The sequence below is a fragment of the Diabrotica undecimpunctata genome, chromosome 9 (assembly GCF_040954645.1).
Source record: "Diabrotica undecimpunctata isolate CICGRU chromosome 9, icDiaUnde3, whole genome shotgun sequence".
Lineage (NCBI taxonomy): Eukaryota > Metazoa > Arthropoda > Insecta > Coleoptera > Chrysomelidae > Diabrotica > Diabrotica undecimpunctata.
The window spans coordinates 21,527,492-21,540,613 of NC_092811.1; the positions used below are offsets into that span (position 1 = coordinate 21,527,492).

The window sequence follows — 13,122 nt, forward strand, 5'->3', positions numbered from 1 at the left end:
TATTTAGGATCTTTGTAAGCAGTTATATTATATTTTACCTCTCAAGCACAACAGTTAGAAAGTTTCTGCCATATTGATCTAAACTCAGTATATTGTAATTCAAACGTAGAGTTTCATGTGACCATCATGCCTAGATGTAAGTTGGATATTGATAAATTAATTGCAAATGTGCATACATACTTTATCATGGCAAGAGACGTGGATTGGTTTACCAATGGTGGATCTTCGAAGTCATTATTATGTATAAATCAACGCGTTGTGAGGCACTCGGGATAAGTGAAAGTAAGCTAAAACTATAATGAAGACTGTCAGAAATTCCCAAAAAGATCTTACTGTGGCTAAGTATCAAGAAGACAAGAAAACAACTCGTAAACATTTTAGGAGCATTGACTTACCTGATGGAGAACAATTTGAAATTCGCAATAATTTGTACCGAATGCCTGAAAACAATCAACTTGTCAGTTTAGATACTTTACTGGCTAAAATAAGAGAAAGACAAGTTCCTGAAATTAAGAGGACTAGCCTTTGGAATGTGTTGAAAGATTTAGGATTTAAATTCAAAAAATAAAATAATAGGTTACTTTTATGCGAAAGGAGTAGAGTGGTTTAAAAAAGAATTAAATTTTTGAGAGAATATACTAGACTTAAATCTGAAAATGCAACATTCGTACACTTAGATGAGACATGGATATTTGTAAAGGGTGGGATTACAAAAATTTGGCAAGACGACAGCATAAAATCAATAAAATACACAAATAGCGAAGGCAAAAGACACATCATTCTTCATGCAGCAGGAAAAGAAGGCTTTTTCAAAACGCAGATTTGATTTTTTCTTTAAAATCAAAATCTGCTGATTACCATAAAAACATGAATGCAGATATGTTTGTTAAATGGCTTGAGAAGAAACTGTTACCTAGTCTGAGTGAACCATCAGTTATAGTTTTAGATAATGCACCTTATCATTCGGAGATTTTGGAGAAACAACCAAAAAAGTCATGGAACGTACCGAGCATAAAAAATAGGTTAGTTAAAAATAATATCAATTTTCCGGAATACGCCTTCAAATCAGAGTTACTGGAAATTTCGAAACGTAATGAAAAACCAACAGTTTATATAGTTGACCACATTGTATTAAGTTATGGACATCAAGTACTACGGTTACCGTTGTATCACTGCCAGTTTAATCCCATTGAACACATCTGAAGTATATGTAAAATGTATTATGATAATCACGTTGGATGCACTAGATACAGTGACGATGCAGTTAGGGAAATGTGGCAAGAAGCTCTTAAAACTGCAACTCCAGAAATATGGGCCAAAACTGTAAATAAATGTGAAAAATTAATAGAAGAGGGGTAAATCCGGGAAAATAAATTAGTGAAATTATTCCAGTGATTATAGATCTACATAATGATAGCGGTAGTGAATTTAGTGACGATGATAATGATTTATAAATTTAAATAGGTTATCAGTAAGTACACTATTATGTTATTTACAAAATAATTGTACAGCAGGTTAACCATTATATTTATACTTTCATTATTAGCCAAATAAACAATAATATTTAAAATGTCATTTGAGTCTTTGCTCCTCATTTTATACAAATTAACTTTAACTGATAATACAGGCAAACATATTCTAAACTAAGTAAGCAAGTAATTAAAAAGATTATGGAGAACTCCAGTGCAGTTTATCGTGCCTTTTACTACAAGTAAAGGTTTTCTGCAAATTCCATTAATCGTTTAGAGATAAAGTTGGTTCAATTTACTGTATAGCAGTTACATCTACTATAGAAACCACACCTTCTATAGTAGCCACACCTACTATAGTATCTATCTTGTTAATAATAAAAGCTACTAAATAAAAACCACCACCTAGTACAATGAAATTATATTTACACTATATTACATTTATTTAAATTAAACAATAACATCAGAACTTACTTTTCTCGTTCCTCCATCTCCAGCGGACTATTGTCTGTGGTTAGCGAAAACAAAACAAAACAAAAAATAACGTGTTAGTGCGAAACCCAAACAAAGCAAATAATAAATAAAAACAACGCTAGTATAGAAGCTTCGCTTCAAAAATGCTTATTTACTAGATTGTTGACGTCGAAAATAAATGTTTTTAAGATTTTATGTCTTTACTTTTTATTACTACGGAATTTATGCAATTTAATAAATCATGGTGCTTGACCATGTCTCCACTTTTGCTTGACTATAATTTCATCCACAATACTATTAAATCCTGGTCCTTTTTTGGCTTATACAAGATTATAGGAGATAACTAGATAAATACAGGTAGTGAGTACAGAGTAGTTGTAAATTATTTCGACTTTATTTATTTTTTACTTTTATACTTTCATCAGTTAGGTCATTTTTTCATATACAAATACAGAATTTATGGAAATTTAAAAAAATCTAAAACGAAGCCTCTTCATTTAGTATTGCATGTTGTAACACTTTGAGTTACTATTTTTGTTTTGTTGTTTACAGAAACATTTATTATCGCATGACTATAAAACCTTTTACGACTGCCTCTACGAAAATCGTAATGAAAAACTTTAGATGACATATTTTCTGCAGTTTGCAAGACTATTATTTGATTCAGACATAAACTGCGAATTTATGGTGAATTACACAGCCCAACAAAAAAAATTGTCTTGCTGTCGAAAAAAAATCAACTGAGCTGATTTCAAAAATACAAACCTTTTCTTTGTATCAGCTCTAGTTTTCGAGATAAAAGATAATCATCAAATACTTAAATATTCTTACATTTTTGTATATTCCACCACTATAATTGCAATATGTTTTGTTTTGAAAAAAATCGATCTTTTGTTTATAAACAAACTTAACAAATTCTAAGACAAATTCATACTAATGACTTCTAATTAAAGTCTACTTATTGGAAATGCCCATAACTTGAAATTAGCGCTAATTGCTCCTTAACTATTGTCCGATAAGTAAATAGTATTTTCTATGAAATGGCCTTAATAAATTTCTATAAACTCGACTGCATTCCATTGTAAAATTTAGTTTGAACTTGAGTTTCTTTGCAAGACTTTGTTTTTGACTTTTGCTACATATGTGGCGAGTACATTGTAAAGGAAAGTAGAAAACCAGTTTGCAATTTTATAAAGAGGGCATATCAAGCCTATTTTGGTGTTCATTTAGGAAATCAAGATAAATCCTGGGCCCCACATGTAGTGTGCAACACTTGTCTTGACAACTTGCGACAGTAGACGAAAGGGCAACGAAAATGTTTAAAGTTTTGTGTTCCAATGATATAGAGAAAACCAAAAAATATTTTTGACGATTGCTGTTTCTGTCTTGTAAATACAAAGGATATTAATCGTAACAATCGATATATGTGGACATATCCTAACCTGGATTCAGCAATAAGACCAATTCCACATCAGCTTGAGCAGATGCCCATTCTAATATTTAGCAATCTAATTACGTTACCAGAGGAGAATGTTGAAACGTTATCTGACTAACTACAGACTAACAGATCTGAGGAAGACGACAGTGATTTTGAAGGAGATTCAACACGTTCTGAGCGCTTTACTCAGGAAGAGCTAAGTGATCTTATCAGATATTTGAACCTTCCAAAGGATTCTTCCCAGTTGCTTGCCTCCAGAATAAAGGAGAATAATCTTCTTCACCCAGACACCAAAATTACATACTACAGTAATAGAGAAAAATACCTTTTGCCCTTTTTTTCTCAGCAAAAGGATATGGTTTTTTGTAACAAAATTAAAGGACTGTTAGAAAAAATGGGTGATACGGAGTATACACCAGATCACTGGCTGACACCAGATCGACAGTTCCAAACGAAGTTTAAATCCTTCTACATAATAGCAAAAAATATGGAAGTATACCAATTGGGCATTCTACAAAAATGAAAGAAGAATATAAAAGAATATCTCGGGTGCTAATAAACATCAAGTATGACCATTATCAGTGGGCGATATGTGTTGATTTTAAGATGGTGAACTTTCTCCTGGAACAACAAGGTGGCTCTGCAAATTATCCTTATTTACTGTGTCTTTGGGATAGCAAGGCTAAGGACCAACACTGGGGTAGAAGAAAATGGCGTTCTAGAGATGCTTTAGTTCAAGGAGAAGCTAAAGTAGGTAACAAAGCATTGGTTGACTGAGAGAAAATAATATTACCTCCGTTACATATTAAACTAGGGCTGAAGAGACAATTTGTAAAGACCCTATACCAGAATCGTCCTTCTTTTGAATACTTATCCAGCAAATTTCCTGCTCTTAGTAAAGAAAAATTAAAAGCCGGAATATTTGATGGGCTTCAGATACGACATCTTATAAAAGATTCGCATTTTACGGAATCGATGACTCAAATTAAATGTAATTCATGGTGCTACTTTGTGAAAGTTATGGAAAATGTTTTTGAAAACACAATAAATCGGAATATGGTCTTCCGGAAGATATCGTATTCAATTTCAAAATAAATAGGACTTGGGAATTTAGCGAGGCAAAACAATAATGTTATGCAAATAAGTCCATCTCGACTCACGTCAAAAAACACCAACTGAGCAGATTTTCAGTCCTACCTAGAAGAAAACACTAATCTTAATCTGCGGATCAAATCTACACATGAAAAAGATAGATCAGCTCAATCCTTCACCACACTTGTGCAAAAACCGGCATGGCAATATACACCACGAACTGAAGGCAAACCAACACATACCATAAATGTTTCCCTGTACATTCGCTATATCATTGCTAAAAAACGTCGTGCGAGGAGAACCTGACAAAGATCTAGAAGTAACATAGATCTTCATATATTCAATAGACTACGTAGGCAACTTGGAGTAGCCATCAAAGCCGCACACAACGAAACCTTTGAACAGTAGATTACAAACCTTACACCAAATTAGCAGACGTTATGGAAGGCGAATAAGAAGCTTCAAAAACCATACACAACTATCCCTCCCATCCGTAAACCAAATGGCGAATGGGCCTGTTCCAACAAAGGTAACAGGATGGACATTCTTATCAAACGATATCAAATTTTTACCGTTGAGTTTGATACAAATTTTATTTAACATTGATTTCGCGCAAGAAACAGATTAAAAATCGCCAGTCGCTTCATTATACACAAAAAATTCCTTTCTATTAGTAGGAAACACTAATATAAACATATTATTTACAATAACTGATTAAAAATAAAAGTGAGTTATATAAACATTTATTGATCTTCAAAAGTATGTGCATATTTTTACAAAATCTCTCACAAATGGCTAATACGGTAGAAAACAGATTTTTTATTATCTTTAACATATTCTATGTTAATTTAAAATGTGCCACACAGAACCCTGGGGTTTTATTCATTTTAAATTTTAATAAAACCAACATAAAAAACTGGTTAAATTAACATGTACAACCTTCAAATCGTTTTTATCGCCACTACTTGGTGCTAAATCATAATATTCTGCATTTCTAGTTGTAACTGACGAATCGAATGATATTGTAGGCAGTCCTAGTCAATCTAATTAGTCGGAGAGAAGTACCACCTTTTGTAAATCAGCTAATAGAATTTATTAGTACGTACAGTGGGTGGATCTATAATAGATATTTGTAGTACTGGTTAAGTAAGCTGTTTTAAAGTGATTTAAAAAACAATATCATGATTTCAAATAAATACGAAATTCGAAATGTATAAATGTCTTCCTCTTCTCTTTTTAATGTAGACTCTGTCTCTTTTTCAATGTGCCTCCAGTAAGTTGTAGTGCCATCATTTTCGCGGTCTTCCTACTGATCGTCTTCTTATTACGGTACCATCTCTTGCCGTCTTTACTACTCTATTAGTAACAAAAATAAAACATCTTACAAATGTTTTTCAAACAGAGCCAGCAGATCCTAATGAAGAAGTAAAAAAACTAATTAGCGCAGCATGTCAAATGTCGCTCCCGATTAAAAGTTCTACTTCTATAGAAGTCAAGAAAGAAATAAACAAACTCAACTCACGAAAAGCCCCAGGTTATGATTTAATCTCAGCACAAGTACAAAAACCACTTCATTGCAAGGCCATTACTTTGGTAACAGTGATATTTAACTGCATGCTAAGCTTATTATACTTCATATATACTCATATACTCCAAAAATATGAAAATTGGCTTAAATCATTATGATCCTCAAGCCAGGAAAAGGGCCCAATGAAGTAACATCTTGTTGACCTATTAGCCCACTCCCAACGTAAGTAAAGTTTTTAAAAGATTGCTGCTACAAAGGTTATAAGCAGATTATGAATTCCCATACATTACTACCAAAATATCAGTTTGGTTTTTGGGAAAATCACTAAACTACCTAACACTACCATCGAATGATTATTGAAATATCAAGTTTTAAAACAGACATATTATACCGTTATATGTCTAGACATCTCACAAGCGTTTGACAAAGTCTGGCACAAGGGTCTGCCTTATAAAATAAAAATAGCACTATCAAGTAACTATTTCCTCCTAGTCAAATCCTACATGTGAAATAGATTTTAATGACCAATAATCCAACCTATGTTCTATCAATTCCGGAGTCCCGCAGGGTAGTGTTCTAATGCCGCTGCGTTTCTCACTCTACATAGCCGATATACCAGAGACTAATAATGCTACAATCGCTTCCTTTTCTGACGACGTAGCAAGACTAGCTGTAAATGAAGATCCAAGATACAAAACAAAAGTAAACAAAACAAAATCAATTCAAATAACATTTACCAACCGTCCTTTTCCACAACATATGCCCACATGTAATAATGGAAAATGTAAGAATACTAACAGTAACAGACTCACTTGAAAGAAACATATGCAGACCAAAACAAGACAGCTAACTTAAAATTTGGCAAATGTATTTTATTCTTGGACGTAAATCAAAACTTTACATCTAAAACAAAATTCTTCTGTACAAAGCCATACTCAAACATATCTGGTTCTACGGACTATACCTATGGGGCTGTGCAAAGCCAACCTCACTGAATATCATCCTAAGAATCCAGTCTAAAGTGCTAAGATTGATAATGGAAGCACCATATTACGTAAGTAATCAAACATTTCACTACAACTTAAAGATTCCTTTCATCAGAGAAGAAATCGATGGAGCCACGGAGTCACAAAATGAACGTACCATTCCCCATGAAAATTAGCTAGTACGGAAATTATTCAACAATGGTCCAACCACAAGAAAACTAGATAGAACCTGGCTTCAAGACCTACTTCAAAACTAAACCAAAATAGAAGGTGAGACATCATTGGATGTCTTTCCTTCACACCCAAAACAAGTAACACATTTACTTAATACTCTGTACTGATGTAGATTGTAAATAAATACAATTATAAAAAATAATATGTACATACAAATTAGGGATAATGAAAACATATGTCTAAAAGAAGGTCAAGTTTACAGTAATTTAAATGAGTAATAAATTCAACGAAGTAGAAAATGACGAATATTTAAGATTTTGATAGAAATCGACTAAACTCAAATGTAATAAATTCCATTTCTTGTCTAAATTGAGTGATAATAATGACAAAATTAAATACTTTTAAAAAAATACAGCAAATATGTCTGCCGAAAGTTATGGTCAAGTTTTTCTAGACATTTAAAAGGTTTAAGAGGTTTTCTGCTGATAATAAATGTTCTTGCAAATAAAAAAACTGTCTATTTCATTTTGTATAACATTTTGTGAAGTACTCTTTATGTATGTCTGTTCGGTACAAAAACATCGTTAAGGCATACCACAAACGTTAAACTATAATATTGGTACCGATATTGCTATAAAGTAGTAGTAGCAAAGGTCAGAAGGGAAGACCAGGTAAATGGGCTACCTTATGCCTTTAATCTACCTGATCACCCTGAATTTCCAAAATCCACTAGTAAGTGAATCTTACACTTAATCGAAATCAAGTGTAGAAAATCACCTTAAGGTATCTTTAGGCTTAAGAGATCCTAATCATCACAGGTGTAACCTGGAGGAAGTCTTACACTTCTCAATTAAATGTAAAGCAGAATCTGTGTTAAATAGATGGATTCTTCTAAGCCACCAGCTTACTATACTCCTAAATATTGTTCTTAAAAAAATTAAGCAAAACTAAAATGTAAAAATGTGTATATTTAAACTTGTGTAAATTATTTTCTTACTCTGACTTAATTGTAATATTTCAGTAAAGGGTATAGTAATGATTATTACTTCTAGATGGGATGTGCATACCACTAAGCATAGCAAGTAACTTACACTTGGTATCCGCTCGTTTTCTTCGGCAGAGGATGATGATGATGACGCAGATTATGATAATGAAGATAACAATGGCTATTATGGATGCGATGATGATGATCCATTTATCTTGATTCAGGTCTTTCCACCATGACAGGCTTCCTGTATTAAAAAAAATATTAAATCATGAGATTTACTATCTTTAATGGAACTCAACTACAATAATTTCAGTTTAAAATACATTTGAATCGCTATATGCAGAAACAACACATGTCCAAAAAACGAATTTTTTAGGACATGCAAAAAACATAAACAAAAAAGGTTTTCGGTAAATTTGATGGTTAAAAATGGTAACTAAAGGTATTTTTAACACCTCTAAATAATGGTTTTAGTTTACAAATAAAATTTGTAGTTTCTATGATACCTTTTTTAAGTGAACGAGCTTTCTGAGTAGCATTGATAAAATTAATAGATAAATTTAATTCATACGCTAAATTTTATTCATAAACCTTACAAAAAACTCTCAACAGTTAATTATTTCCAGTAGTCGGCCAAAGAAGTAATAAATTATAAAATTCTTTGTATTGTTCTTCAACAAATACGGACCATTTTTTGAGTCCTCCATTTTTTTCAATTTGATGGGAAATTTTTCTAATGGATAGGCAGGTTTCAGCGGTAAAACGATACCAATTTTTCCATGCTGTTCTAGTTGGAATGTATGTTTGAAGGCGCCATCTATAAACTCGGAAACAGTGACAATCCCCCTTATTCCACTCTCGTAAATAACTGATATGCAGTTTTTCTTATATAAAGTAGGCTACCTTTAAAATTAATCAGATCTTCTGTTTTTACTTCTTTTACAAAAAAAATATTTTTTTTTAAATTTTTTTAAAGGTTAAAATACGTTTTTTTATGTTACTGCTAGTTATAATCATTTCGGTTAGTTGATGGACCGTAAAAAACCTGTCGAATTTTCTCATGTTTCTCTTTACAGTTGCAAAATCCCTATCACATGGGAGAAAGGAATGTTTTCTAACTGGGAAATTGTGTATAATTTTCGAAAATCTAGCACCATTCGTTAGAAAAAGGAGCATACGAATAAGTGTGAGATTTTTATCTTGTCCCCAGCAGTTGTCACTATATAAATGAAGTTCGTTTATATTCTAAATTCTCATTTATATTATTATATATATATATATATATATATATATATATATATATATATATATATATATATATATATATATATATATATATTATATATTATTTATATTAAACAAACACATTTCATTACCGGTATTTTACCTTCTCCTTCCTGTATTAAACATGTAAATAAATATGTAAATAAATGTAAATAAACATTCTACCAGTATTGTCTTTGATATCATCGTCATCATGTAGCGCTACAACCCTGGGTGGGTCTTGGCTGACTGTACAACTTTTTTCCAATTTGTTCGGTCTTCCATCAAACTAGGGTCAAATGGAATGTTCATTTTCCGGAGATCCGCTTGGATGTTATCTCTCCATCGTATTCTGGGACGTCCGAGTGGTCTTATGCCTGTGGGAATCTCCTCCCATACCAGTTTTACAAGTCTCATTGTCTTTGATATTGTCGATACAAAATACAGAGATTTTAATTCTTGATAATAAAAGACCTCCTCTACAGACCGTTTTGGCAATTGAATATTCTGCATAAAGTCGAATGCTAGTGTTAATATGTTACCATTGTTGGGACCATCATTCTCATTATTCAATATGGTGTAAAATTTTTTCTCCGACGCTTATGGACCATAAATTCCGCCAGTGCTGCTCATTTGGAGGTTTCAGTTAAGTTGATGTCTGTTTATCTTATTATTCAATGTCTCATAAGTCAAACACACATCAATTTGGTCGACCAAATCTAAGAGAAAAGTTTTCTCTAAAAAGTCTCGTGTAATAAGGATAACTTATTTTTAACCCAAGATGTTTCTTCTTAAGTAAGTCAAACATAATTTTAACATTTAACTGACTGTCAAGGTATTTAATTTCTTGATTGGAATAATGACTGATTTTAACGGGAAATGATGCGATATGCTGGCGAACAGTCGATTGTACATCTTCTCCTAATTTATTGACACTTGGATTAAGACCATGCAGATCTCTTGGAGATTTTCCGAGAACAGCAAGATCTCTAAGTCTTCTAACTAGATTTATAGTAATAGCAAACACTGAAGTAAAGGCGTTTAAACAAACTTCAGTTATAATAGTGGTTTTATAATATTTAAAGGCATTGGACATGAAGCCTAGCGCGCTGTCTCTGAATGTTGCAAACTTCTATTAGTCCTTGCAAAAATATGCCTTGGTTGTCGTTACAATTCAAAGAATAAAAACTTCTTAAATTTTCTTGCAATTCCTTGTTAGCAAATTTCTCAAAATGTTTTCGTTTGCACCTTAAGGTGGATCTAACTGTTTACCATGAATATTATCTTCCTTGTAATTTATGTATGGTTCGCCTTTTGTACGTGACTTTTTCATACCATTTCGTCGGTAATTTTCAGGAACTGCTTTCCTCTTTTTGTGGGTAGTAACTTCGATATTCGCTTTCATTTCACACTATTTTTAATAACAAATTACTTCAAACAAGAACTTCTAATCTCTTACTCACCAGAAACCACAGATGTCCAGGACTCATGCTGTTTCTGCTGATTACCAAATAAATATATCGTTGACTACTAGGTAACTTAAATATGGACATGTGTTATTTTGCTGTAGTGCGATTTAATTACGTATGTATACTCATATTCTTTCAAAAACCCGATTTACGGAAAAATGGACATGTGTTGTTTCTGCACAAAGGGATTTTTCAATTCCTATTAATGATAGTAATATTAAAATTCCACATAGAAATAGCTTTTGAAAAAATACAATTTTATATCGGTTTTGTTTTTTTTTGTTGGTAGACCAAATCTAAAAAGTATTAAAGACTATAGAGATTATTCTTGTCAGTATAATTCCTTTATAGTTTGACTAATTTTTTCTCTCTTTTCCTTCCTAAACATTGGTAGTTGGTACTACATTTGCGAGCAAAAAAAAAAATCGACTCAAAAGTAAAATAAGTTATATTTTTTTACTACGGTGTGTGGTCTAAATAAAATGAAATTTTATTTAATACTAAAAAATATAATCGTTGCTTTTTGGCTTACTAATAGCCGATATCTACGACTTATCTACAATGCCTAATTTCTCCATTTATCATATTTTGTTACTAAATATCTATATCTTCTTCTTAAAGTGCCTATCCGTTCCGGATGTTGGCGATCATCACGGCTATCTTTACTTTGTTTATTGCAGCGCGGAACAGTTCAGTGGTAGTCGTGTTATACCACTTTCGTAAATTTTGAAGCCAGGAAATGCGTCTTCTTCCCGGTCCTCTCTTACCATTTACTTTCCCTTGGAGAATCAGCTGGAGAAGGCCTTAACGTTCTTGATTTCTCATTACATGTCCTAGATATTCCAACTTTTTTGTTTTGACGGTCATGAGAATTTCATATTCTTTCCCCATTCTACGCAGGACCTCCACATTAGTAACTCTGTCAACCCAGGATATACGTAAGATGCGCCTAAAACACCACATTTCGAAAGCTTCGAGCCGATTCATAGATGCAACAGTCAGTGTTCACGCTTCCATTCCGTAGAGCAGAACTGTGAATATGTAGCAGTTCAATAGACGGCATTTTGTTTTTAATGATATGTCTCGACTGTTGAAAATGGTTCTCATTCTAACGAATGCTGCTTTTGCTTTTATTATTCGCTGTTTCATTTCTGTTGAGTGGTCCCATTGGCTATTTAAATTGGTGCCTAGATATGTATATTGCTCGACTCTTTCGATATTCTGTTGGTTGATTGTAAGTTGAGCGTTTATTATTAGTTTTTTACTAATTGTCATAAATTTGGTTTTCTTTATGTTAAGAGCTAGTCCGTATCTGTTGCTGACTTCTGTTATGCGATTTGTTAATATCTGTAAGTTATTCAGATTATCGGCAAAAACTATAGTGTCATCTGCATATCTAATGTTATTCAACCGTTCACCGTTTATTAGTATTCCTTTCGCACAACCGTCTAAAGCTTCCTTAAATACCCATTCAGAATAAATTTTGAACAACAATGGAGACAAAATACAGCCCTGTCGTACTCCACGTTCTATTGCACTTTTATCAGTTAACTGGTCTTCTATTTTGATTTTGGCCGTTTGATTGTAGTAAATGTTTCTGATAATTCTAAGATCTTAGTTGTCAATTCCAATTTCTTGCATTAGAGTCATTAATTTGTCATGTTTTACTTTTACAGAGTAAAACATGACAAATATCTATATAACACCAAACAATTGTTACTCATCTTTTACTACACCCCCTCTGGCGTTAGGGGAGGCTTTCTTGTACATCTACACCGACCCCAACGCCACCTAACCAATTATGCCAGCAAATTATTCATTGCAACAAACACGTATTTTCTACTTCTCACCATTTTCAACCCTATGACGACAGGGTGTACTTCTTCTATACTTATACTTCTTGTACATCACCCCCTACATCCCCAGAGGCTAATTCTACGGCCTCAACGCCACATACCTAGCCATTTAACTGTCCGCCATCTTGGATTTTAAATTCTCATATTTCATCTACTCAAATCATTTGCTTGGTATAGTTCTATTTTTCTTTATTATCTCTTCTGACGTAGCCTTCATATCTCTTATATAATTATTCTCATATAATCTATATATCTCATAATTATTATATAGTCTGTCCCAAACCCTTCTTTCAGTGCGTCACTAATTTTGACGTCATATAGGATTTTAAGAATGTCGAGAATTATTGCATGACATTTTAGTTAAATTTGACAGTTGAAGGATCGC

General features: G+C 32.6%; 1 protein-coding gene across 1 annotated transcript in view; it reads right to left on the minus strand.

The window, feature by feature from the left end:
- Positions 1-13,122, minus strand: part of nrm (neuromusculin) — a 671,433-nt gene that overhangs the window by 38,081 nt on the left and 620,230 nt on the right. Inside the window, exons 16-17 of the mRNA XM_072544107.1 lie at positions 8,253-8,393; positions 1,944-1,977 (exon numbers count right to left, since the gene is read on the minus strand). Of these exons, the coding sequence (XP_072400208.1) occupies positions 1,944-1,977; positions 8,253-8,393 (175 nt within the window). The remainder of the gene's footprint in view (positions 1-1,943; positions 1,978-8,252; positions 8,394-13,122) is intronic.